Source organism: Artemia franciscana, unplaced genomic scaffold (assembly GCF_032884065.1).
Source record: "Artemia franciscana unplaced genomic scaffold, ASM3288406v1 PGA_scaffold_73, whole genome shotgun sequence".
Taxonomy (NCBI): Eukaryota; Metazoa; Arthropoda; class Branchiopoda; order Anostraca; family Artemiidae; genus Artemia; species Artemia franciscana.
The window spans coordinates 835,433-863,073 of NW_027062708.1; the positions used below are offsets into that span (position 1 = coordinate 835,433).

The 27,641-nt window shown below is 35.8% G+C and overlaps 1 protein-coding gene across 1 annotated transcript in view; it reads left to right on the forward strand.

Annotated features, from left to right (window-relative positions):
- Positions 1–27,641, forward strand: part of LOC136042161 (hatching enzyme 1.2-like) — a 108,578-nt gene that overhangs the window by 46,449 nt on the left and 34,488 nt on the right. Inside the window, exon 5 of the mRNA XM_065727088.1 lies at positions 8,166–8,298. Within this exon, the coding sequence (XP_065583160.1) occupies positions 8,166–8,298 (133 nt within the window). The remainder of the gene's footprint in view (positions 1–8,165; positions 8,299–27,641) is intronic.

Here is a 27,641-nt window from a genome sequence, read left to right on the forward strand (position 1 = left end):
CAGACAATTTTTAGAATTATGGTGTAAAAAAGGTTCTCATAGCATCTTTGTTATCGCGTTTTGCCCGCACGTGTAGAATTCTCTACCGGAGGCTATAGAGTTTTCACAAAATATTATTCGGTTCAAGAATAGGTTGTAGCGTTACCTTCTGGGAATTTAAGAATGATATACATTTTCATTTCTTTTTTGATTTTATGGTCGGAAACAACCATTATTAACAGCCCAATGATTAACATGCAGATTAGGAAATGGACGAAATCCAGATCCAGAAAAAAAATCTGGAAATATATAAGTAATTCATAGGACAATCATAAACATTTGAAGAATTTGGCAAGGCTTGTGAATGAATCGTGAGATGTACACAGCCTAGATATATGAAATTAAACATAAATCAATGGAACAATTTATCAGTAATAAAAATTTAAATCAATTTATTAGAGTTGCCTAATGGGTAATATAGCAACTGTGCTTTCCAAGAAGAATAGTCTCAAAACAGTAAATATATTATTTACTATTAGATATGTTCAATATGTTTATGAAGGTGCATTTCCAGTATTTTCCAAAAGGACAATATGTCAAAGCAGGGGAAGGGAGGCAAGTTCAAAAACTTAAAACATACAGGCGAATTACGCACCATGCTTTTTAGAAGTCGGTACTGACAGCGCCATGTTAACCTGCCATATACTATCGAAAAGTGCCTCGTTTGGGACTATTTCATGAGCGGAGAGGGTTAGAAACGGAGTAGTTTCTTTCACGAAGGACATTAGGTACTTGTAATCAAAAGAAACACTCCCACGAATTATGCTTAAGTTATATCTCAAACAACCGGTTTCATAGCCACAAAGACAAATGGTGGGTGATAGAATGCATTGGTCTTGCATAATATGGATATATATTTGCAAATTAGGAGGGCGGGGGTTAGGTATTTACAAGGCCACATAGAATTAAGACTTGATATTCTATTAATCTTTTCTGAAAATGTTAAGAATTTGTATCCTAGTTCTGATTGTAAGTTAGCTTGTTTAGCATACGAGTGATAAGGGGATGGAAGTTCCTCATCATTACTTTTTATACAAACAGGAAGATTAAAATTCAAAGCCCTTAATGCTGGTACATATTGTAGGTAGAGCAATAGCGCTGCCCAAGTAAGGAGCAATATACCTTATATGCGTTATTTTATCCCCACGCCGCTTCGTATAGAAGGAGTTGTCATAGAAACTTTGAAGGGGGTTCATTCGACTGCAAGCTGAAATTCTGTAGCTCTTTTTAAGAGTCAAACCTAATGAAGGGCAATCAGCCCCTCATACATCCTTTCGAGCTGCCCTTTCCCGCTCACTTCCGACTAAGATTCGTGATAGTCAGTTTGTTTAAAATAGTCGAAAGATCCAATATTCATACCTGTGCAGAAGACCCCACAACCCACAACCCCTGGGGCAAGGTATATATTTTATACAATTTGCCCGTTATTAACATACCCTGAATATCCAAAAAGGGTAAAAGTATTTGAGTTAAAATTTTCAGAAACGTTAAAAGGAAACTTTCAGGATACTTAACAAAATCAAAAGACATTATGTGCATGCAGTATGTTGAAAAGGTGTATCTGCAACATCTTAAAAAATGTCTTATTAAGTTGGAACTTTTAGGGCGTGTTGAGGTTTATATTTTTCATAGATTGAGAAGCAGTAATTTTGTTCGTTTGGAGTTTTGATTTTGCTCTTTATTTCCATCAGAAAAGTGTATTTTTTGCTGCTACTGTATATTGAATACTTGTTCGACTATTTTTTTTTTTACTTATCAATATTAAAAGAATTTTGTTGGACAATGCTATATTTAGTCAAAGCAGACAAATAAATTAGAATTTGGGCTCGTGCGTATATCAACTGTCTACGACAAGGAACAAATAAAACTAAAAACTTGCGAACTATTCCATATTTAGGGGATGGTCTAGGACACTGAATGAACTTGCGAATCAAACAGTTCGTGGTAACGAACTGTAGTAAGGAGCGACCCGGCTAAATAGTAACCAAAACTCTAAAAAATTGAATTTTGATATCAATAGCTACATCAAAAGAATTGCATTTTAATGCTGATTTTAAATATATAAGTTTAATCAAGTTTAGCCTTACCCATCAAAAGTTACGAGCCTGAGAAAATTTGCCTTATTTAAGAAAATAGGGGGAAAAACCCCCTAAAAGTCGTAGAATCTTAACAAAAATGACACCATCAGATTCAGCGTATCAGAGAACCCTACTGTAGAAGTTTCAAGCTCCTATCTCCAAAAATGTGGAATTTTGTATTTTTTGCCAGAAGATAAATCACGGGTGCGTGTTTATTTGTTTGTTTGTTTTTTTTCCCAGGGGTCATCGTATCGACCAAGTGGTCCTAGAATATCGCAAGAGGGCTCATTCTAACGGAAATGAAAAGTTCTAGTGCCCTTTTTAAGTGACCAAAAAAATTGGAGGGCATCTAGGCCCCCTCCCACGCTCATTTTTTCCCAACGTCAACGAATCAAAATTTTGAGATAGCCATTTTGTTCAGCCTAGTCGAAAACCATAATAGCTATGTCTTTGGGGATGACTTACTCCCCCACAATCCCTGGGGGAGGGGCTGCAAGTTACAAACTTTGACCAGTGTTTACATATAGTAATGGTTATTGGGAAGTGTACGGACGTTTTCAGGGGGATTTTATTTTGTTTGGGGGTGAGGCTGAGGGGAGGGGGCTATGTTGGAGGATCTTTCCTTGGAGGAATCTGTCATGGGGAAAGAAAAATTCAATGAAAAGGGCGCAGGATTTTCTAGCATTACTATAAGAAAACAATGAAAAATAAACATGAAAAGTTTTTTTTCAAATGAAAGGAAGGAGTAGCATTGAAACTTAAAAAAAACAGAGATTATTACGCATATGAGGGGTTCTAAAAATACTTTAGCATAAAGAGCGAGGTATTTAGGAAGAGATAAATACCTCGCTCTTTATGCTAAAGTATTTTTAGTAATTTCAACTATTTATTCTACGGCCTTTCTGATTCAGGGGTCATTCTTAAAGAACTGGGACAAAACTTGCGATTTAGTGTAAAGAGCGAGATATTAACGAGGGTACAAACCCCCTCGTATACATAATAAAAAATATAAGATTATGAAAGTTTGTTACGTAAGTTAATTCTTAAGTTACGTATATTTTTTACTAATAAAAACATTCGTTAAAAATTAAAAGTTCTAGTTGCCTTTTTAAGTAACCGAAAAATTGGAGGGCAACTAGACCTCCTTCTCCACCCCTTATTTCTCAAAATCTTCTGATCAAAACTAAGAGAAAGCCATTTAGCCAAAAAAGAATTAATATACAAATTTCATTTTAATAATTTATGTGCGGAGAGCCAAAACCAAACATGCATTAATTCAAAACGTTCAGAAATTACATTAAAAAAAACTAATTTTTTTAGCTGAATGTAAGGAGCGACATTAAAACTTAAAACGAACAGAAATTACTCCGTATATGAAATGGGTTGTCCCCTCCGCAATCCCTCGCTCTTTACGCTAAAGTTTGACTCTTTGCCACAATTCTACTTTTTAAAACAATTAAAATCTTTAGCGTAAAGAGCGAGGGATTGTGGAGGGGACAACCCATTTCATATACGGAGTAATTTCTGTTCTTTTTAAGTTTTAATGTCGCTCCTTACTTTCAGCTAAAAAAATTAGTTTTTTTTTATGTAATCTAAGAAAAGATTCGTTTTAAAAGTGGTAGCGATAAGCTGCTATTATGTATCTTTCAATTACCAAGGATTTTTTGAATTGGTTGAGTGAAAACGTTCAAAACCATATTTATCTTAAAAATTAGGAAAAATCAGGAATTCCATTTTTGATAGCAAAGACCCTCATTTGCAGTAATTCAGTTTTTGGTAATAGCATGCATTAAATTTAGAATAAAATGTCTGCAAAATCAGCAAAACAAAGCTAAAATATATGACACCAAATAGCTTAATAAGGTGCAGCTGTCCTTTGAAGGTGTAGTAGTCTTTAGGAACTGACAAATTATTAATATCTTAACTTTTTACGGACGAAAAGCGTTGTCAAGTTTAACTAATTAGTTTTAGTTATTTATTTTTGCGGTTCAACATGGTAGCATTGACTAAAAGGTGGCACTGTCATAAAAACTTCCTAATTTTGAAACAACCAAAAGAAAATCTAGGAAACCACGGTATTCCACACAAATAAACCTACTCTTGGAGCTTTAAATCAACTTCTCCTAGATAAATATTGACAAAAGGTAATTCTGTGTCAAAGGTTTAGAGGCCGATAAACAAGACATTTTTCTTTCATTTTTCCAGTTTCTTTTGTTTTTGTATAAGACTTTATCGGCTTTAAAACACATAAATATACTTGTACACAAAGCATACCATTTTTTTTTGCCTCTACCCTGCAGGAGGTTGCCTGGCTTGAGGAAATGATAAGTAACATGTTTGAAACGTTTATGTGTATCCCAGTTGTTCCTGCAGTGATAAAGAAAAAAAATTGGTCATTAGATAGTGAAGTCTGAATATTGAAGTTCAAAAGAGGTTACATAGGGATACTGCTTTACTCTTATTGTTGTTTGAGAAGTACCATTGTCTGTTGTGACACGCAGTACCCCAGTGGCGTAATTTCGTAAAAATACCGGGAGGGGGGGCAAAGTTGGAGCCAATTTTCCCAAATCAAGTGAAAACGTCACTGAAAACTGAAAAATGAGTCTTATATTACCATAAAGGCAAAGATATACTAAACAAAACTGACCTGCTTCTCTGAATATTGAAATATGCACGTCTATCTTAATTTTGACAAGATTTTTTACAGAAAATAAATTTTAGCTGGGGTGGGGGGGAAACTGAGGCCTGGAGGGGGCAGTTGCCCCAACCCCCTTGCCCATAGCAGATTACGCCCTCTGCCCCATCGCAAATTACGCCCCTATAGCACCCAATACTTGATGCAAACACAATACAGTTATTTAAGGAGGTCAAAACCTTCATGGAGAAGGATGAAGGTTAGCATCGGAAACAGAAAAAAGAACCGTACACAGGTTCTCAAAACCCCTCAGGAAGCAGCTGGGGAAAGCAGTAGCTCCCTATGCAACGTCTCTAGGTTTTAGGATAAAACAGGGTGACTGGTAATACAAGGGGTTTGAAACTCAAGAAAAAATTTACTAAAAGTTTATTATTTTATGGAAATCATCAAAAAATACTAAAAAAAAAAGTCGTTTGTGGGTCTTCAGACCGCTGTCAGACAGTCTACGGCAATCAGCCATTAATCCCTTTCAACTATTCCTTCCTTCTTGAAGCTTTAGTTAAACCATTTATGTAATCTCAAAAATATATTCTGTGCCACGTATCCCATGGCACTCATTTTGCCCACGGTACGTCTTATGCACAGCGGTAAAAAATGGAGGCATAGGGGCTTGTGCCCAGCCTCCTATATTTGAAAGTATATTTCTTGGGAAGTATTGCCATTAAAAAAATACCATTTTTAAATAAAATAAAAAAAATAACTGAAAGCGAGGAGCAACATTAAAACTCAAAACGAACAGAAATTATTCCGTATTGCCAGGAGGGGGCAAGGATTGCCCCCTCCTCAATACCTTGATCTTTACGCTAAAGCTGCTAGTACTTTAAAAAAAAAGTTTCCTATTCAAGTTAAACGGGCCCCTGTGTTTCAGTAGCCGTCCTTAAAAAAATGGGACAGTCAAACTTTAGCGTTCTGTTCGTTTTGAGTTTTAATGGTGCTCCTTACTTTCAGTTAAAAAACTTGTTTTTCTTATTTAGTTTCTGTTCGTTTTTCAATTAGTACAGATAAATCTGGCTCACCCTCCATGAAATATACCCCCTCACGGAAAACTCCTCCGTGAGAATGTCATCCGACGTAAAGTGCACCCCCCCCCCGGTCGTCAAGTGTCCTCCAGACAGTTCCATCCTCGATGAAAATCTCCCCTGTTCGTAAAATTTTTGCAGACGATTCAGCCTGAAAAATCATCCTTAGCATACTTTAATTTTAAAAAGACTTTAATCTCTAATCGGTTTCTCAATCACTCTGGAAATGCCCCCTTCCATAATTTTTTTTTCCAGAAATCAAAACTTTTGAAAAATAACACCCGGATATTTCCTCTGGAACATCTCTACATGCAAAACTGAGTTGGCAAATAGAATGAAAGACAATTAAAAAATTTCGAATCCAATTTCTGTCAAATCCCCTCAGTGTAAAATTTTCGCTGGAAAATTCACCCCCCTCAGAAATTCCCCCCCCCCCCGAGGAAGATTGTCCCAATAGAAATCCACGCCAAGCACAAAATCCCACCCTCCGAAAAACGTCTGTATGCTTCCAAATAGTAATTACTATACATAAACAATAGGCAATTTTCATAGCTTACAGACCTCTTCCGACGGACTGTGGGGGTCAATTTATCCCTGAAGACATATTTATCTAGCCTTTAGACTATACTGAACAAAATGGATATCTCAAAATTTTGATCAAATAGCTAGGGAAAATAAATGAGCGTGGGAGGGTGGCCAGATGCCCTCCAATCTCTTTTGTCACTTAAAAGGCCTCTAGAATTTTTAATTTCCGTTCCAATGCCTCCTCTCCCGATTTTATAGGACCAATATTTCAATACGATCACCCCTGAAAAAAAAACAAATAAACAAATAAACACTCATCCGTGATCTTCTGGCAAAAGTACGGAATTCCACAATTTGTATATTGGAACTTGAAACTTTTGCAATAGGCTTCTCAGGTACGCTGAATCCAATGGTGTAATTTTTATCAAGATTCCTTGACTTTTAAGGGGTGTTTTTTCCCAATTCAAAAATAAGGCCTGAAAAAATTATTTTCTCAGGCTTGTAACTTCTGATGGGTAGAACTAACCCTAATTTAATCTTATGTATTTGGAATAATAAGCTGGTTCTTTTGATGTATCCATTGATATCAAAATCACGTTTTATAGAGTTTCGGTTACTATTGAGCCGAGTCGCTCCTTACTTGCAGTTCATTACCACGAACTGTTTGAAAGAGTGAGATCCAAGCTTCAAATGAACAGGAATTACCCAAAGTACGGAATATGCTGTGACACTAAAATTGACTTTCATGTTGTCAGAGATTGGTGACTTTACTGAAAATACCCGACTTTTCATTGGAAATTTTGACATCATTAACTTTAAAAAAGAAAAAATCTAAACAAGGAGAAATACCGCTAGGCATGTAAGTAAAGAAATAGGGAGCCATCTGGCATGTAAACTCCTCGCCTGGTATGTCAAGACTTTTCTTCTCAGGGGCGGGTCTAGAGCAAAATCTTGGGGGAGGCCCAATGTGACAACAGTGCCAGTGAGAGAATCCTTTTTTTTGGGGGGGGGCAATGTGACAAAGGTGCCAATAACTGACCAAATTGACAAATTTACTCTAACAAAAATGAGTAAAAAAAAAGAAGAAAAACAGGATAAGAGGGTGCCATAATTTTTTTGCTTGGTGGGGAGGGGGAGATTCCCTTGATCCGCCAATATTTCTTCTTCAATCATATTAAATCCATATGCCAATATATTAGGCCTATTTTTGGTGTTTTATTAACTAATACCCCCCCCCCCCCCCCAAAAAAAAAGGAATCGTATCTTGTTTTTATTTTCTTGGTTCATTATTAATGCACGATACGTACTTTGACTGAAAAAACACATTCGTTAATTCTAGAAATTGACCAAGTGGCTAAAAAGATGTGTTCCAAAATTGTGGTTCAAACTTGTTATTGTTGCCACTATTCGTATTTTTTGTTTAAACGACCGAAATATTGTTTTTAACCGATAGCCATTTTTATCATAGAGCACACCATTTCTGCCCATGTTCTTGATTAGAGATTCTTGTTTAGATCTTCTTACATATGTTTTTTCGTCTTCATTTACTCTCCTCTTCCCCTCTTTCTTTGCATTCCTTCTTTCTCCAGGTGGTATGAAATTAACCCTTTACTGATAAACCGACCTTTATTCGTAACAGAATAAAATTAATCTGAGCATATTCCAGCAACTAACCACTACCACCAAATACCTTCTGAATTTAAGTTATCTGATATGGTGTGTCTAGACATGGCATAACTAATGAGGTTTCGTAAATGCCAAAAAAGCTGAAAATTGACTCTAATTTTGATTTTAGATTTTTTTTTTTAGCTCCCACAGAGAAGCAGATTATACAAACAGCTGTGCATACACTTGGCTTATTGACCTGTGTCAAATTTGTTCCGTATGAAGGGAATAAAACAACGGATTATCTTCTAATTTGGCCTGTAACAAGACCAGCAGGGTAAGGCTAGGCTATCCAAATTGAGTTTCTCTTCCATTGGAGTTATCCTCCTAAGCTTGGCTTTGGAAGAAATGGGATTTTTGCTTTGTAAGCCGGATTTCCCATGGAATTTGTGAACTGTCCAGAAAAAAATAAATTAGAAATTGATTTTTACTATCCATATGGAATAAGGAGCGACCCGGCTCAATAGTAACCGAAACTCTAAAAAATGGAATTTTGATACCAATAGTTACATCAAAAGAATCGCATTCTATTGCCGATTTTAAATATGTAAGTTTCATCAAATTAGTCTTACCCATCAAAAGTTCTGAGCCTCAGAAAATTTGCCTCATTTTAGAAAATAGGAGGAAACACCCTCTAAAAGTCATACGAAAATCACACCATCAGATTCAGCGTATCAGAGAACCCTATTGTAGAAGTTTCAAGCCCCTATCTACAAAAATGTAGAATTTCACATTTTTGCCAGAAGACAAATAACGGATGCGTGTTTATTTGTTTTTGTTTTTTTCCCCAGGGGCGATCGTATCGACTCAGTGGTCCTAGAATGTCGCGAAAGGGCTCATTCTAACGAAAAAAATTGGAGTGCAACTAGACCTCCTCCCTCGCTCCTTTTTTCTCAAAATCTTCCGATTAAAACTATGAAAAAGCCATTTAGCCAAAAAAATTAATATGCAAATTTTGTTTTAATTATTTATGTACGGAGAGCCAAGATCAAAACATGCATTAATCCAAAAACGTCCAGAAATTAAAAAAAAAACAGTTTTTTTTTAAATGAAAGTAAGGAGCGACATTAAAACTGAAACGAACAGAAACTACTCCGTACATGAAAGGGGCTTTTCCTTCTCAAGGCCCCCTCTTTACGCTAAAGTTTTTTACTGTTTTAAAAAGTACAGTTAAGAGAAAGAGTCAAACTATCATTAATATAAACAAGAAACACCAAAAAATTCAGTAGCTCCGAAAATGACTTCTTAGTAATCTTGTAATGTTGGATTCCCGAAAAACATAGACTGCTGTCTTCAGAACCCAAGATACAAATTCTGTATCTCTTTTAAAATTCAAGGAAATAGTTTGGGATAGGGCAATTTGAAAATGCTAAAATTTCGATTTTCCTTTTTCAGTGACATTTTTATTTCTATAACATTTTCAGAAATTTCACAGCTACAGAGACTTGGTTCTAGAGGTAGACTGTGCCAAGTGACTCCAGCGTAGCTCAACACCTGTTTAATTCGACCCCATTCAACTCAACCCATTCAACTGGACCCTATTCAACTCGGTCCCTATGTAATTCAAACCTTATTCAACTCAATCCTTGTATATTTTAACCCTCATTTAACTCTAACCCCGTTCAACTAGACCCCTTTTTGACTCAACCCCCATGTAAGTCAAACCTCATTCAAGTTAGTTATTCTATTGTACAATACTAACTTCACTTAAGTCAAAACAATCCAATTTCAAGTCAACACCTGCAGCAGATTAATTTAGGTTAAGAAAGATCGAATTTGCTGTGGTTGACAATATCCCGAAGAAAACACGCTATTAAAATAAAATTAGGACCATTAGATTCCTCATTTTATGATCTTTCCAAATATTATGGTGTTTTTCTGACTGTGCAGTCCTAGGATAAAGAAAACAGCGGAACAATGACTCTATATTTGCAGCGTCTTTCTATCAATCAGATTATCATGTTTTTTTCCAATTTAGCTTTTATTTTGAAGCATTTCAAATAAAATTTTTATTTAAAATTAATATTTACATCTTTTGGTTGAGAGGTTTTCACTGAGTCAATAATACGAAAAAAAACGGTTAAAAAAGAAGCCAAGGTAAAAAATAACGTGTTGGTTGCGCAATTTGGGCATGAAGACACTAAGAACTAGACTGGATCAAGTCCAGCTCAATCAGTTTGGGTAGCTTATAAGATTTAAAACTGGCGGTAGGCTGACAAAAACTTCACTGACGTTATCGTTTGACGTTTTTTGACATATTGTAGGTTTAATAATAAAACAAGATTAATGTAGGCTAATTAGAGTAACTGGCAAAATTAGTGTAGCAATAAGAATCATATCTGTTTCTGAAAAAGCACACAGCAACGAAGTTGAAAAAATACCAAAAATGCCAAACACAGGATGGTATTGGTGATCTTTTTGTTGAATAATACGAAAAAAACTTCGTTTTCTTAAAGAGTTAAAGAGGCTGCGTCCCAAAGTCGAACCTTAAAACGTACAGGAATTAGGAGAGGCAGTAGGGGGGCGGCCGCCCACCCAAACCCCCCGCTTTTAAAGACTCTTTTGTACAGGTTTTTTGTTGTGGTGGGCTACCGCCCCCCTAACCCCCCGCTCTTGGCTTCGGAAAGGCCCTCTTTTAATTAACAAAAAATTGAAATGAATGAACAATGGAATAACTTCGAAAAATGTTAAACACAAGAGGACAGGAGAACCATTCCGCCGAAACTAGTAATTAGTAACAATGAAGTCCCCCCACAAAAAAAAAACCTGTACAAAAGAGTCTTTAAAAGCGGGGGTTTTGGGGGGCGCCAGCCCCCCTACTGCCTCTCCTAATTCCTGTACGTTTTAAGGTTCGACTTTGGGACGCAGCCTCTTTAACTCTTTAAGAAAATGAAGTTTTTTTCATATTATTTCTGCACGTTTTTCTACAATCCATGGTGGATGTAATTTAATAATTCCTGTACTCCTCGTACAGGAATTAGGACTGCCTCTCCTAATTCCTGTACGTTTTAAGGTTCGACTTTGGGACGCAGCCTCTTTAACTCTTTAAGAAAACAAAGTTTTCTTAAAGAGTCGGAGAAAAAGAAAAAGTCGGAGGGGGATGAAATTTGGCAGGTTTCTTAGTTGGAGCTCGGGCTACAAAATGCATCCCTTCCCATCCCTCTGCGACCACTGAAACCGAAGATCGCTTAACATTGTCGTGGTTCGCCTCTTTAAAGAGGCACGAGTGTGCCTCCTTGAACTAGTGCCAGTTTCCACTTTTGTGAGTTACCACTCAAATTTGGTCCAGCTTCATACAACTCATAGCTCGGGGAACGGAAGGGGTCTATTTGGAGTCAGTAGGAGCACATCATTTAGAAGGGGCAGTTGGATCTCAGCAGCAGTTCAATGTAGGTCCCTTGATGTCAGCCAAAAACGATGTGAACGACTCCTTTCTGTCAGCCATTCTAGGAAACAGGGATGGTTCGGCATTAAATTCTTGTTATCTGACATATACTGTAATAGGTTAACAGATTTCACCAATATGTTATTCAAAATAAGAGCCAATTTTCTTTTTCTGTTCTTTCTGGGGCTAGAATTGATCCGAAGTCACTATGGGGAGAGGGGTGGCAATACAGTAATTTAATCAGGGCATCTATTAGTAGGGGTTATCATTTGACAGTAGTGACAGGGTTCCAGGCTCCATGGGAGCTCTATCCCCGCTTTTCATGGGAGCCCTAACCAAGCTCTTCATGGGAGCCCTGCCCCGTCATTCTATGACAGCCAGCAGGTACATGTTATGTCATAGGGAATGTTTTCTAAAAGATTCAGGTGTTAATTACGTCATAGGGAGTGTTTTCTAAGAGATGCTTGTGTTAATTACTTAAAAACCTAAGGGGCAGGGAAAAACCTTCAGGGGCTCCCACCAAATCACGTTTTCTTTGATTGTCATGATTAAAAACCTAAGGGTGCGGGGAAAAATTTTGATTCTGCTAATACATTCTACATGATAACCTATTGCACGCAAGGAGAATCCCTTGTTCGTGCATACTAGAATGATTAAATGAATTACGTATTGCCAAATAGGTGCAATAATTGACACGCAGAGGGGAAAATTGATTACTAGAAATTGCTTTCACTTGGTATGCACCTGCATGTTAAGAAATACTTTAAGGGGTGTTATCAGATAATGTTGCGGCTTTTTTATAACATATTTTTTAGTAATAGAGTCTTTTACTCTATTGGAACCTGAATGTACTATCAGAAATAAATAAAAGTGAGAGTACCATTATGGCTAGAATATAATGCAGCATCATACATGATCAAAAGTTTTTCCTTTTTCTCTTTACTGCACAGAATTTTACACTTATATGAAGGGCATTCTTGAATGAGATATATTGAAGTTTTATCCTGGATCAATAAACCTAACGGATGCAATCTTTTATACAAATAAAACAAATTTACAAAGCATTATGAAGACACAGAAAAGGCAGTTAAAACTCAACTTCGGAGAAAAAATAAAACGTGAAAAAAACGTGACATAGGATAAAATATAAGCAAAAAACCATGAATTCAAGAAAGTTGGTGGGCCTAGCAACGAATTCCAAAGAGGAGGGTTGGTATTAGAGTTAAATATAGGCCCTTTTAGGAGCTATTTCTGAGATCTTTTAATGAAAATGACGCTTGAAAATCTGAAAATGAAATGAAATGAAAATGAAAATCTTTCAATGTGGCCAAGACTAGACACCTCCGGTTGACAAGCGCACATTTGAATATTTTCTCGTGAAATTTCACATAATCTCGTTAGAGGTAAATTTTAGCCACATTGAGATATTTTTAAGGGCTTTTAATGAAAATGTCTCGTTTGTTTGAGCCAAGACTATGTACCCCCGCTTGACAAGCGCACATTTGAATAATATTTTCTCTTCAAATTTCGCGTTATTTCGTTAGAGATAAATTTAAGCCATATTAAGATATTTTTGAGTGCTTTTAATGAAAATACCTTGTTTCTTTGACAGAGCGTTAAATTTCACTCCCCCCTCACTCAAAAAATTCTTTTAACACCTCTCAGCTTAACTTTAAGCTCTTGAAAATGCTAGTCCAAACAATTCACGCCACTGTGACAAAATGTAGCTATCCCACCCTAGCAACCAATTCCAGAGGGGGGGTTCCTATTATAGATAAATTTCAATGTTTTTAAGAGGTATTCTGAGGAGTCTTAATGAAAATCCCTCATTTCTTTGACTGGGTGTTAGATTTCAGTCACCTCACCGCTGAAAATTTTATATAAGTTCTCTAACCTTAACTTTAAGCTGTAGAACATGTTAGTCCAAGCAATTTACGCCACCGAGACAATATGTGGCTACCCAATGACACCATGATGATACATCATTCCCAAGACATTTTCCAAATATTTTCATGATAAAATATGATTTAAAGCCATTGATTCATGTTCTTCGCAAGCCAACCCTTAGTGATACAGTATGTCAAGTCACGCCACCGTTTCACACTGTGACTTGCCCCTTGGCACCCCTTCATCGGTATTAGACATTTTCCAGATATTTTGCTGTTAAAAATGATGCATCAATTCCTAAGGCATTTTCAGATATTTCTGGCAAAAAATATCCAATGGTTAAGGACTGCTAAAACCCTTTATTATACCACATTACACTTCATTCTAAAGAAATTGTATATACAAAAAGACTTACAGGCCTTCATTTAAGGAATCTGACTGTCTCTTAATTTCTAACGATTCTTAATAACATTCTAAATAAATCGTAGGTACAAAAAGATTTATAAACCCCTTAATTTAGGGGTCTGGCTTTTTGTAATTGCTAACGACTGCTGAAAATCTTTACATATACCTTAAAAAACACCTCATTCTGAACAAATCGTAGATACAGAAAGATTTTTAGGCCCTTAATTTAGGGGTCTAGCTATCTCGCTTGTACAAATCCAGAACAATATTTAGAAATCAAAACAAATACATAGAAATCAAGACTAAACAATATAAATCCACACCAAACTGTAGAAATCAAGACTAATGTACAGTTTAAACATAATCCAAAATAATTCCTACAAAACAAAACAAAATATTCTTAGGAAATACAAAATTGATTTACGCAATTCTAAAATACTTCTAGCAGAATGGAAAATAGTTGTTTTAGAACACAAAATACTTGCTATAAAACCTACAAATTCTAACCGCATCCCAAATACTTCTTGTAGAATACAAAAGGCTCATTCATAATCCAAATAATTTGTACGAAATAAAAAAGTATTGTTATGAAATACAAAAATACTATGCAAAATTCTAAAATAGTTCTAAGAGAATGTAAAATAGTTGGTGCAGAAGACAAAATACTTGCTACAAAACACAAAAGTTCTAACAACATCCCAATGCTTCTCATAGAATACAAAAAATTCAAACATAATCCAAAAATTCCAACAAAACAGAAATAATTCTTACAAAATACAAAAATGCATATTTTTTATATTTTAATAAAAAAAATTAAACGCGGGCGGGCTAATTTAGTTAGATAGCCAATGTAATTGAGGAACACGTCGGCCCATGTATTTTGCTAGAAATAAGATCTAGCAACAAGATATATAGTGAAGTCTAATAGAAAATCCATGGTTTCTTGATAATCTAACATTTATATGAGAGGCAGTGAGTTTCAAGCCTTACTGGAAGAATGTAGAAAATTAATATCATACGGTGGGGATTTTTGAAATTAGAAATAAATCCAGATTACAGAGAGCTGGAGGATTTGCAACAGTTTAAGTCCTCGATGTTTTGACACCCTTTCCAATAAATCTTGAAAAACATGTTGTTTGGTATTTTCATCGAAAAATTCCCCCTTTTTGAATATTCATTGAACAAAATCGAAAAAAACAAGAAAATAATCTTACAGATACAGTACCATAAATGTTCTACCTATGGCAACCCTGAACACAGAGTATTTTATACATAATTAAGCAATTTCAAGATTAAAATTTCCGTGGATAAATATTTAATGTGATAAAGCAATGCTATACTAGATAGTCTAAGGATCTGGATTACTTGAAAAAATTGTGATCCTAGAGGGAGGGAAAAGTTCATTAAATTTGCACTGTAAGCCTTTTTTTTTATAAATGTATGAAACTCAAAAAATATTCTGCAAAAGAAAAAATCCCAAATTTATTTTCAAAATTAACTGCACCTTTCTTGAGCCAATGTAGGATAGCTTTGACTTCATTCCAAGCCTGACTTTTTTTTTAATTTGTGAAAAGACTTTTTTCGCTCGGAAATTTTCTCTCGGCAATATAATTTTTCTATCTACTATGCCTTACTTTGAAATTTCTTCATATAAAGAACAATGCTTACACAAAGATTTGTTTTCAAAATAACAATTTGCTATTAAGATTAATTTTGATAAATGTACGAAACTCAAGAAATATTCTGTAAAAAAAATAAAAAATTCCCAAATTTATTTTCAAAATTAAATGCATCTTTCTTGAGCCAATGTAGGATAGCTTTGACTTTATTCCAAGCTTGACTTTTTTTTTAATTTGTGAAAAGACTTTTTTCGCTCGGAAACTTTCTCTCGGCAATATAAATTTTTGTATCTACTATGCCTACTATCTACTAGTTTCTTCATATAAATTATGCTTACACAAAGATGTGTTTTCAAAATAACAATTTGCTATTAAGATTAATTTAAATAATGGTTAGCATTCCTGAATCAGCTTCAAATGCCAATATTTCTCACCAGCCATTTTTTTTAAAACACCTTTTTTTGATTTTTGGTTACTATGGGCCGTGGTTCGTCCTTTATTAGGTTGCAACAACATCTGTAGCCATAATAAGTCGCTGTTGGTATCAATCTTAAGTTTTCTTTTAATAAATTTTTCACCAATATTTTGTGTAAAGCTCGTCTTTTTATGTGTCTTAGATGGCTAAAAAAAATTGTTTCTCCTTTTTTTAAACCGCTTATTAGCTAACTTTGCAGTTTTTCTACCTTCATGTTGAATCTATTTTGTAATATCTGTCAGTGACGCCATTCCGTAAAACGAAGGGGGGGGGGTGGAGCAAAGAGTTGTGTTTGTCTTTTAATAAGAATTCAAAGAGGCATTTTTCAAAACCTAGGGGTGGAGTGGTCTCACCTTTTGTTTTTTTTTCAAGATTCATAAAAAGCTACATAAATAAAAAAAAGAGGTGTGTACAAATCAAATGGGTCATTTCCATTTGCCGTTGATGCTTGATGCTTATATCTTAATTTGTCTGTCATAAGAAACTCATTTTGAGCTTCCTAGCTCATTAATAATCTTATATCAATATAGTATATCTGTATATCGTATCGAAATATGAATGACATATCTATATATAAATATAAATATCTTATATCTTGCTACACTATAAATTTCTTGTTCACAGTTTGGTTAGAATACTTTACCTTAGACTTGGATCCTTTAATAATCCTATTAGGTCGTAAAAAACTATGAAGCTGTTGCTCGTAGGTACCCCTAGGACAAACTTTGAGAATGAGGCAGAATCTTATTCCTAGATTGTCTGATACTAAACAAAAGTACATTCCCAGATGTTTTTTGGAAGAGGTTTAAAGAGCGTCCCCTCCTTGAATACAGATAAATTGTTTCTGGTGAGGCATATAGATTCTTCTCACATTATTTATTCGTGGTCTCTTCACATATTTTCAAAAATATATTGTAAACTTTGTTTCCTCATGCTACCAATTCCTATTTGATACTTTCTCTCTCCCTCTCTCTCCTTCCCTCCTAATTTCTCACTCCTAATCTCTCCCTTTCTTTAAAACTGGATCCACCCACTTCCCTGGCCTACGTGGCTGAAAGCAGAATAATTTACTAGGTCGTTCGGAATACTCTGTAAGTGTTTTGGTCAGTCCAAGGGTGTAACGTTAAAACCTAGGATTCCTCAATCTTCACAGTTATTCAGTAAAACATTTACCAAATTTCGTACTTCTCATTTATTCAAAATGTAATAAGGGATTTTTCTTTTATGCTTGGGTCAATACTAAGATTACATAAAAAAAAAACTAGTTTTTTTCAACTGAAAGTAAGAAGCGACATTGAAACTTAAAACGAACAGAAATTACTCCGTATATGAAATGGGTTGTCCCTTCCTCAACGCCTCGCTCTTTACGCTAAAGTTTTTAATTGTTTTAAAAAGTAGAATTGTGGCGAAGAGTCAAACTTTAGCGTAAAGAGCGAGGGATTGCTGAGGGGACAACCCATTTCACATACGGAGTAATTTCTGTTCGTTTTAAGTTTTAATGTCGCTCCTTGCTTTCAGTTAAAAAAAAAACTAGTTTTTTTAAGTAATTTCTGAGCGTTTTTGAATTAATGCATGTTTATTTTGGCTCTCCGCACATAAATTATTAAAATGAAAATTGCATATTAATTCTTCTTTTGGCTAAATGGCTTTCTCTTAATTTTGATCAGACGACTTTGAGAAATAAGGGGTGGGTAAGGAGGCCTAGTTGCCCTTCAATTTTTCGGTTACTTAAAAAGGCAAGTGGAACTTTTAATTTTTAACCAACGTTTTTATTAGTAAAAAATATACGTAACTTAAGAATTAACTTACGTAACAAACTTTTATATTCTTATATTTTTATTTTGTATATGAGGGGGTTTGTACCCTCGTTCATACCTCGCTCTTTACACTAAATCGTAAGTTTTGTCCCAATTCTTTAAGAATGACCCCTGAATCAGAAAAGCCGTAGAATAAATAGTTGAAATTACTAAAAATACTTTAGCATAAAGAGCGAGGTATTTATCTCCTCCTAAATACCTCGCTCTTTATGCTAAAGTATTTTTAGAACCCCTCATATGCGCAATAATCTCTGTTCGTTTTAAGTTTCAATGCTACTCCTTACTTTCAATTGAAAAAACTTTTTCATATTTATTTTTTCATTGTTCTTTTTTTATAGTATTGCTAAAAAATCATGAGCCCTTTTCATTGAATTTCTCTTCCCCCATGACATATTCCTCCAAGGAAAGATTCTCCCACATAGCCCCCTTCCCTAAACCCCACCCCCGGACCAAAAAAATTCCCCTGAAAACGTCTATACACTTCCCAATAACCATTACTGTATGTAAACACTGGTCAAAGTTTGTAAATTGCAGCCCCTCCCCCAGGGACTGTGGGGGAGTAAGTCATTCCCAAAGACATAGTTATTGTGGTTTTCGACTATGCGGAACAAAATGACTATCTCAAAATTTTGATCCATTGACTTTGGGAAAACATGAGCGTGGGAGGGGGCCTAGGTGGCCTCCAATTTTTTGGTTTCTTAAAAAGGGCACTAGAACTTCTCATTTCCGTTAGAATGAACCCTCTTGCGACATTCTATGACCACTTGGTCGATACGATGACCCCTGGGGAAAAGAAAAAAAACAAATGAACACGCACCCGTGATTTGTCTTCTGGCAAAAAATCCGAAATTCCACATTTTTGTAGATAGGAGCTTGAAATTTTTGCTAGAGGGTTCTCTGATACGCTGAATGCGATGATGTGATTTTCGTTAAGATTCTATGACTTTTAGGGGGTGTTTCCTCCTATTTTCCAAAATAAGACAAATTTTCTCAGGCTCGTAACTTTTGATGACAAAGACTAAATTTGATGAAACTTATATATTAGATTTCATAAGCATGAAAATCTAATTCTTTAGATGTATCTTTTAGCATCAAAATTCAGTTTTTTAAAGTTTCGTTTACTATTGAGCTGGGTCGCTCTTTTGACAGTTCGTTACCACGAACTGTTTGATTTACCACTAAAATCTAGGACTAATTAATTCTTTGGGTTGGGAATAGCATATGTGCATTCTGAAAAAATACTGGTTTAAACAAGATTATTTAAAACCTGTTGTGAACGACCAAAGGTCATCATGAAAAAGTCCCGTTTTCAATCATAATTTACCAGGTTTTTTTTTCACTTTTGTGGGTTTATTATTTTACAATGTTCAGCTTTTACGATGTAATTGACGGGTGGTCTTCATCTAGCTCTGTTAAAACATCGCAACACTATATCCCATACTCTACTAATACTAGTCTTAGGGACCACTCACTCTCCGCCAGTTGTTGTACATCATAGGGCGTTATACATTTGTACCACATCACTCCTCTTATTACAACCCAAGACGATCGTTGCATTACAAGTGGCAAATACTTCAGCCCTGCGGAACATGCATAATAAGGTGTACACGATTATAAAAGGGGGTGGCCCCTCAAATTTGCGTTGTTCTAATACAATTTCGGCACCGACTTTGTTGGCAATTTATGTCTAAAATGCCCCCATTGAGGCACTTAAATTACTGCTTTATTGCCCTAAGGTTCACATCATGTCAGATATATCAGTTTTTTTTTCTTTTTTTTTGTTTTTTTTTATTGTCAATCATTCCCTAAATTGACCCCTAGTTTAGGGCAGAAAGTATGGGAAATTCATGGTACTCTTTTTTATGACAAAGTCATGAATCCAGGCCTCTAAATACTTAAGGCTTGGTATGCAAAGTAGTCGACCATTTACGTATATTTTTTCCCTAGAGTTGTGTCTGCTTACTTTATTTTTAAGGGGTTCAACAAACGGGTTTCTAGGAATGGTATTACTCGGGATGTCATTCCAATAAAGGACCCAGCGTCTTAAAATCTGTTCTTCGTTTAATCAGTGCGGCATGTCTTAATGTAGGTCATTCTGACTGTTGTCTTTTTGAAACCAGTACAAATAAAGCTTTGTATGATGGTTAACCAAGAAAACTATTGAAGAGGTACTTCAAGACTCATTGCGTTCCCCAGATGAAGAACGGAGCTGAAGCACCTTCATCCCAACCTATGGAATGACAGTGGTGTATCCAAACAGATTAAATGGTAGTGTTTCGGCATTTGGCGTCTGATTTCTTCTATTTATTGCTTTGATGACTCGACGAATGTGTTGAAATATTTCAACCTGGGACCACCGTCCTCCCCTGGAAAATTTCCCCGCAGAAAATACCTCCCTTCGGAAAATCCACCTGTGAAAAATCCGCCCCCATGGAAAATCCCACGGAAAATGCCCCCCCCCCCACGAAAATATCACCCCATGGAAAAGTTTCCCCACATGCAAATTTGAGCAGCCACAGAGAAAGTACACCAAAGGCTCCTTAAAATGTCGATCAGATATCCCAATGGGTAACAAAAGGACCAAATATCAAAAACAGTTCTAGGAAACAAAGGCTGGTTGGTCTCCAATCACTCTAGACACGAGAAAAGGACTATAACTCTCAGTTTCCGATCGAATGAGCAATAATCGAGTGATCCAAAGTTTTTGCGACACCAAGGGGGAGGTTAGGGAGGAGGAAGGGGCAGCCCCTCTCCAATACGGAATAATTTTGCTCATTTTGGGGTTTAACATTATTCTTTACTTTCATAAAAACAACATAGACCAGAAATATTCCTGGAAATCAAGACAATTACATATCAATTTCTAACTCCATCCCCTCCCCCTTCCTTAGAACAAATTCTGTGTTTATCTAAGTCTCAGTAGGGATTTAGAGTGTTTTGGAATTAAACTGCATATTTGAGTTATCTGCCCCCCTTCCTAACTACAAATCAATCAGAGAACCTTACTGTAAAGATTTCATGCTCTAATTTATAAAAATTTGGAATTGTGCGCTCTTTGTCAGAGAATGATCGTGGATGTGTGTGTTTTTTGCCAGGGACGATCGAATCGAGCCAAGAGTCCTAGAAAGTTGGGAAAGGGCTCATTTGAACAAAAAATAAAATTTTAAGTACCATTTTAAGTGACTAAATTGAATGGAGGGCAACTAGCCCCCATTCCATGCCTTCTTTTCCCCAAAGACATCAGAATGAAACTTTGAGTTAGCCATTTGGTTCACCATAATTGAAAGGTCCAATAAAAATACCCCTGGCTATGACATGACCCCCCCCCAAAGCTCCTAGGGATGGGTGGTGACTTTGCAATTTGTCCATTGTTAATAGATAGTATTTGTTATTTAAAAATACGGATATTTTTCGGGGGGGGGGGGTCTGCAGGTGGGAGATCCCATCTGGGAGAATTTTCAGTGAAAAGGAAATTTTCTGGAAGAAATTTCCCTGAATTCAGATACAGTTTTCTTTTTGTTTGTCTTTTGGATACAAAATTTTACATATAGAGAGCATGTTACAAGGGAATCGTCCAGGGGGGAATTTTCAGCGAGGATCAAATTTCCTGGCAGTATTTTTCCGTAAGAAAAAGTGAGTAATGTCCACAAAAGTGCTGCAGGATGACAGCACCCATAGTTTCTGTCGTTTATTTTATTGCGTTATTTAACTAATTTGACTTGCATCACAATACATTGTTGTATTATTAAGGAGGGGCGGTAAAATACTTAAAGAAGTACGATGTCAAATACTCGCAAGAAAAATGCGTCAACAATGTTAATCATCCCTCAAAAAAGAACACCTTTAATTACTTATCAGGAGGAGGAGGAGTAATGGGTTATAAATATATTCGATGGCGTCAATAATCAGTGCTTTTTTCTTCTATTGTAGTTTAACACCGGAGGCATTTAAGGCAAGTGTTACTATCCACTTGAATAAGTTAGTCCTTTTGATATGTCTTCATGGATGCAAGTGCCTATGGAAATACTACTAATCGATATACTGATCATCATTGCACAACTACTGGATGGTTCCAGATACCATGGCCCCTTCTCTTTGTCATAGCATTACAGGTACTGTAACGCCACTGGTTTTCAAACCATAGGTCTAATCTATATGTTGGTTATCAAGTGCTATGGTCACCCCTATTTATAAATCATTTAGGTACTATGGCGCCACCGTTTTTCGAAAATATAGGTCCAGCCGATATATTGGTTATCAGGTACAAAGGTCACCTCTACATGTGGTCCTTAGAGGTGCTACGGTTATAAAAACATAGTTCCAATCCCTATATTGCTTATCATTGAGTAATCTTACGTGAATGGATATAAGGTAGAATTATAAATTTATTTTATAACAGTAGAGAAAAATTTCAAAGCGATAACAACGTGAATATAGTGTTTCTTCAAGTTTCATTTGACAAACATATTTTACTATTGAAAATGATGGTTTTATACTTTTGGAAGTTGATAGTGTGGATATGAAAACAAGAGTTACCGACGTTGTACTAGAAATTTCAAGAGGTTGTCAGCCAACTCCCGAATGGAATGAGATGTTTGATAGATATCTGATATCACTTGGTAGATTTAAGACAGAGGCCCCCTAGCACTTTCTTGTTGTTCCAACAATTGAAGTACGGACCTGGTTCTTCCTCCCAAAACAATTTAAAACCACGACAATATCACTCTCTTAGAGATCAACTAAAAGTTCGCTTAGAAATTTTCCTAATTATACCAGAATAGGTGTTTTCCCACTGATCACCTTATCATAGTGACAGTAAGAGCATGGGAATTCTCTAGTGTAAGAGTCATAGATTTCTGCAATCCAGGAATAATAATCCTTAGTTTAAGCTGCATTTCCTCTGTGTAGTCTATACAGATTGCAGAATCTACACTTTTCGTCATGTTGATCTGCAATAGCACAGAAAAACTTTCATGATATAAAATACTTTTTATTTTCAAAGATTGTAAAAATAGAATGAAATGTATATTTCACTCTTTTTTCGCATGATGATTCAACTCGCTTTCGTCAATATACATCACAATCGCATTCATCCCATCTTGTAGTCTTCTTATGTGCATTACATTCACTTTTACTGCAAAATATAACTGTGCCCCAACTTGAATCTGCTGAATGATACCACATATATACCAAATATCTCATCCCACTAGAGATTTAGCTGAAAACCCCAACAATGTCCACTGCATCGTTGAGAGATCTTGTCTATTTATCACTGCTTACCACGCCATCAAATTCCAATAATTTAAAACCATTTATTTTCATTAGTAAAACATGTTTCTTAAATAAAACTTGAGTAAAAACTATAGGCACACTGTTATCGCTCTGGACTTCCTTTCTCTATAGTTATAAAATACATCTCAAGTTCTCCGTTAAATCCATTCACTCAAGATTCCTAGATGATAATCAATATATTGATTGGACCTATGTTTTTAAAACTGGTGGCGCCATAGTAGCTCTAAGTACTTCAGATAAAAGCGGCTATTGTACCGGATAATTAATATATTGTTTGAAAACCCATGGTGCCATACTACCTGTAATGTTATGACAAAGGCAGGGTGCAATAGTTGCTGGGACCATTCATTCAAGGATGTGCAATGACAATCAATAAATCGACTGCTAGTATTTCCAGAGGCACTTGTATCCATGGAAATATGACATCAGAACTTCAATTTTCTTTAGACAATTTTTTCTAGTGCATTATAAGACCTTCAGGAAATGCCTCCGACCTTAAACTACTAAATAAGATGTATGTACATCTTATACACTTACAGGCTCATCATTTTCGACAACAACTAGTGGCGGTAGATCATTTGGATTAATTTTTTATTGATCTGCTAACGAAAATTCAGGATCACATTTCTTTCAACACAATGTAACTTCACTCTTGTAGTATCTCTTTGTTAAGTCAATGATGCTTTTTATTCATATTTAAAAATTCAAGTATTTGCTTATTCAGTACAATATAACACAAAATTCTCAAATGAAGAATCGCTCTCCATAACCGCGAACTAAAAATCAGTAGGCTTATAATAGCTTTATTAGCGTATTATATTATACGCTATAGCCTATTATATTAGCGTATTAGCTTTAACTCTAAACAACTCTTTTCAATAATAAAATATACTTCTTAAATAAAATTTGGAGAAAAACTGTGTTCACGCTGTTACCGCCCTGTACTCTTCTCTACTGTTATAAAACATATCTAAAATTCCACCTTGTATCCATTCACTCAAGATTGCTCAATGACAATCGATATATCGATTGGACCTATGTTTTTAAAACCGGCTGCCCCATAGTACCTGCAGGGACTACAGATAGAGGTGGCCATAGTACCTGATAATAAATATATCGATTATATATCGATGCTTCGGAAAACGATGGCGCCATACTACCTGTAAGGTCTTTAGATAAGGGTGACCATAGTATTGGACAATCAACTTATCGATTGGACCAATGTATTGTAAAACCGTAGCATCAAAGTACTTTTAAAGCTATGACAAAGGCAAGGCTTCATAGTAGCTCGAACCATTTAGTCAAGTTTGCGCTTTGACAATCGATATTTCGATTGGCAGCATTTTCCATAGGCACTTGTATCCATGGAAACATAACAAAGAACTTTATTTTTTTTTTTTTACAATACATGTTCTAGCATATGTTAACACCTGCTGGAAATGCCTCCAACGTTAAACCAATGTTAAAGAAGAAAAGAGTGATGGCTATTTGCACTACCATATCTATTGACCTATTACTACTAGGTGGGCCTGAAAAATCAAAATCTAATTAAAAGGTCATCATATCTTCGGATTTCAAGATGGATTCCTGGAACCAACCCTTTTTATAGGGCTGTTTCCCATAGACACTAATAGAGAGCAATGCCACCCGGGGAACAAGAATGCATTAGATGATGTACACAAATAGGAAAATGAGAAATAGTACCTTTAAAGTCAGAATGAAAATAAAACCCATTGCAGCATTTGCCACCCTCCCATCCTCTCCCACACCTTAAAATTTTCCAAGAGTTGCGTAGGATTCCCCCTTCACTTCCCCATCTTCTTGCCATAAGGAATCTGAATGTAAGCTTTCATCTCCCTATGTAATCCCTCTCCCCCAAATCTTTTTCTGCAAGTATCTAAAGGTTCATTTAGAGATGAAAATTTTGGTATGAAAGCACAGTTTTTGAAAATAGAAGTATACTTCCCCCGCTAACAAAAAAATCCACTTGCCCTCCTCCAGAATTATTGATGCAAAGCTATACACAACTGCACGTAATTTTATCAAGCTTCAAATGAGTAAAATTTGTCAAATGATGCTTAAGATAAATGTATATTTTAACCGTTTATTTTTAATTGGCTACGTGCATCTTTACGATCGAGTGCTCCGCCGCGCGGAATTACTTTCACTGAAATTGGAAAGCTCAACGGATAGTTTTTTTTTATAATTTTAAATCAATTGCCAATCTCAAAAGTTGCACTCGATGGGTTCATAGCACCCTTTGTGACAAAACTGTCGTTTTGCGCCACAAACTGTCAGAAGATACCGCCATACTATGGCACTATCTAATGTGTTCCATAGCATAGTGCCGAAATTCTTAATGGTCGAGCGAAATTCGACACTTCTCTGCAAATATATAAAACGAAGCAGAAGGATCCAATTATCTGGGGCTAAGGCACATCTTTGTGTCTTAGACCTTTTAAAACCACCAAATATTCCCCGACATATTGAGTATGCAGCGCTATGAATAAACCTCAGCATCAACGTGTCAAAGAAAAATTTTGCGAGAAGTCAATTTGCCAGAGAGTGCCTTAAGAAGACACCAAAAGAGTGTCAGTCAATAAGGCCAAAGTTATGAACTAGGGAAAGGGATAAGCTGCGCAAAGGGTGTTTAAATCTTTTCATATGAAAAGGGTCCAGATTATGCAGAATAAGGCAGTTAGAAGTTTGGGTCAGTATCTTGCCTGTGGTAGTACTAGAGATTGTTTTAGAGATTTAGATATTTTGAATATTGATTTTATTAAGTCTCAGCAGATTTTAATTTTTATATGTCAGGTTTTAAATGGATTGTCTCCTCAGTATTAGAAGTTTTTATCGATGTAAATCAAATTATCACGATTATTCTACTAGGAGCTCTGATCAGCTGACTAGTGAAATCAGACATACAACGCGATCTGGGTTTATGATTAAACATGCAGGTGTTGTTATTTGGAACTCAATTCCAGAGAGTGTTAGGTGGTCTGAAAACCTTATGTTATTAAAAGTAAAAATAAAAAAGTATTTTTTGAATAAATTGTAAATTATATTGGTTAAAAATTTATCCCTTCTTTTTCTTTTTTTTATGATAAGAGATGGCTGTTCAGAGATTGCATAGTGTTTCGTATGTTCTTTTGTTTTCTTTGCGTACTTCTTTGATTTTGAACGAATAGTTATCATTTATTTGTTTTAGTTTTGCTGCTGAACAGGGACATTTTAGGTCCCTAAATTGAGCAGCATATTATTGATTGTAAGTGCAATTTTAGTAATGTTTCTCTGATGAAATAAACGCATACCTACCTACCTACCTACCTACATATTATCTAATGCGGTACTCCTTCTAACCCTTTAGATCGCAGAACTAGAACTAGGTTATCCTCAGCCAGTGCTGTTTTGCTATGGAAATAAAACCAAATTCACTTTTCAGTTAAAATTACAACCCCAAACCTAGAGAACACGAAACAGGCCAGAATATGTTGGTTTTCTTCGGCTACTTAAGGCTCATCTGTAGAAATAAGCCAATTGAGAACTGCACAAAGGCAAACCCTGTCTTAATCCCAGCGTATTGAAAACCTTTGTTTTTGTCATTTTTCAAGATATTGTCATATCTTTTAAGTCATTGCTCGTCCCTTGTCACTGTAATAATAGTATCTATTATGCACATGCACAAGGGGTATGGGTCTCCAGGTCCTTCTATGAGTTTTGGTTTTCCAGAATTTTTTGGCAATTCCTTTTTAATTTTTAATTGATTTTTAACCCCCCCCCCCAACTCTGAATAATGAGACTTTTCTTGGAATAAAGTCTCACCGCAGGCTGAAAACAATCTCCTAGTCATCTGTGACATCTTTAGTATGCACACACTAGGTTGGGTCGAGTCAATTCTTTCACAAAGAGTAGCGTTTTGCACTTCGTCACTAGGTGTGAGTTTAGTTCCTAAAATTATCCTTAAACCCTTTATCAAAACATATCTCCCATTTAGTTTTCTTCTTTTCTTAACGTTTATACTTTCGTGCAGCACTTCCCGACAGTCACTACAGCCAAAGAAGAACATAGGGCCATGCTCAAATACAGACTATTCTAATTACACAATCTAATAAAGAAAAAACAACAAAGATTGAAAAAACATTTTAACCACTGAAATGAGTTTCAATTAGCAGATTGAATAACTCTGGGGGGGGGGGGTTAATGTACAAAATATCCTTGGCGACATAGTTACTGTACTGGTCCACTATGCGGAACAAAATGGCTGTCTCAAATTTTTTTTTGGACGGGCTTTGAAAATGAATTGGCTTGGGAGGTGGGCTGCTTGCCGGCCAATCACTTTTGACTATTAAAACGGGCACTAGAGCTAATAATTTCTAATCAAAATAGCTCCTTGAAAAGGTTCAATCATATCGCTAGATATTATAGAATTGCGCTGCCTATGATATTGTTTATATACCTTTTTGAAAACCTGTGTACATACAATTTTTTTCGTTTAATTGGGACTCTTCCTAAACGTTCCCTAAAAGTTTTACCTTAATACCCTTAGCGTCGGTAGTTATAGTAACCGTGTTGTTAGTATTGATAGCATACACATAGTATCTTCTGGATAGTTGAAAATCCGCCAAAACCTACCCTTAAAGGTCTAACTTAATAATGTAAGCCGGCCTTGAGATATTGCTTTGTCACCTTTTAAAAAATATACATGCTCACAGTGTGTTTTGATTTAGTTCAGCTTCCGCC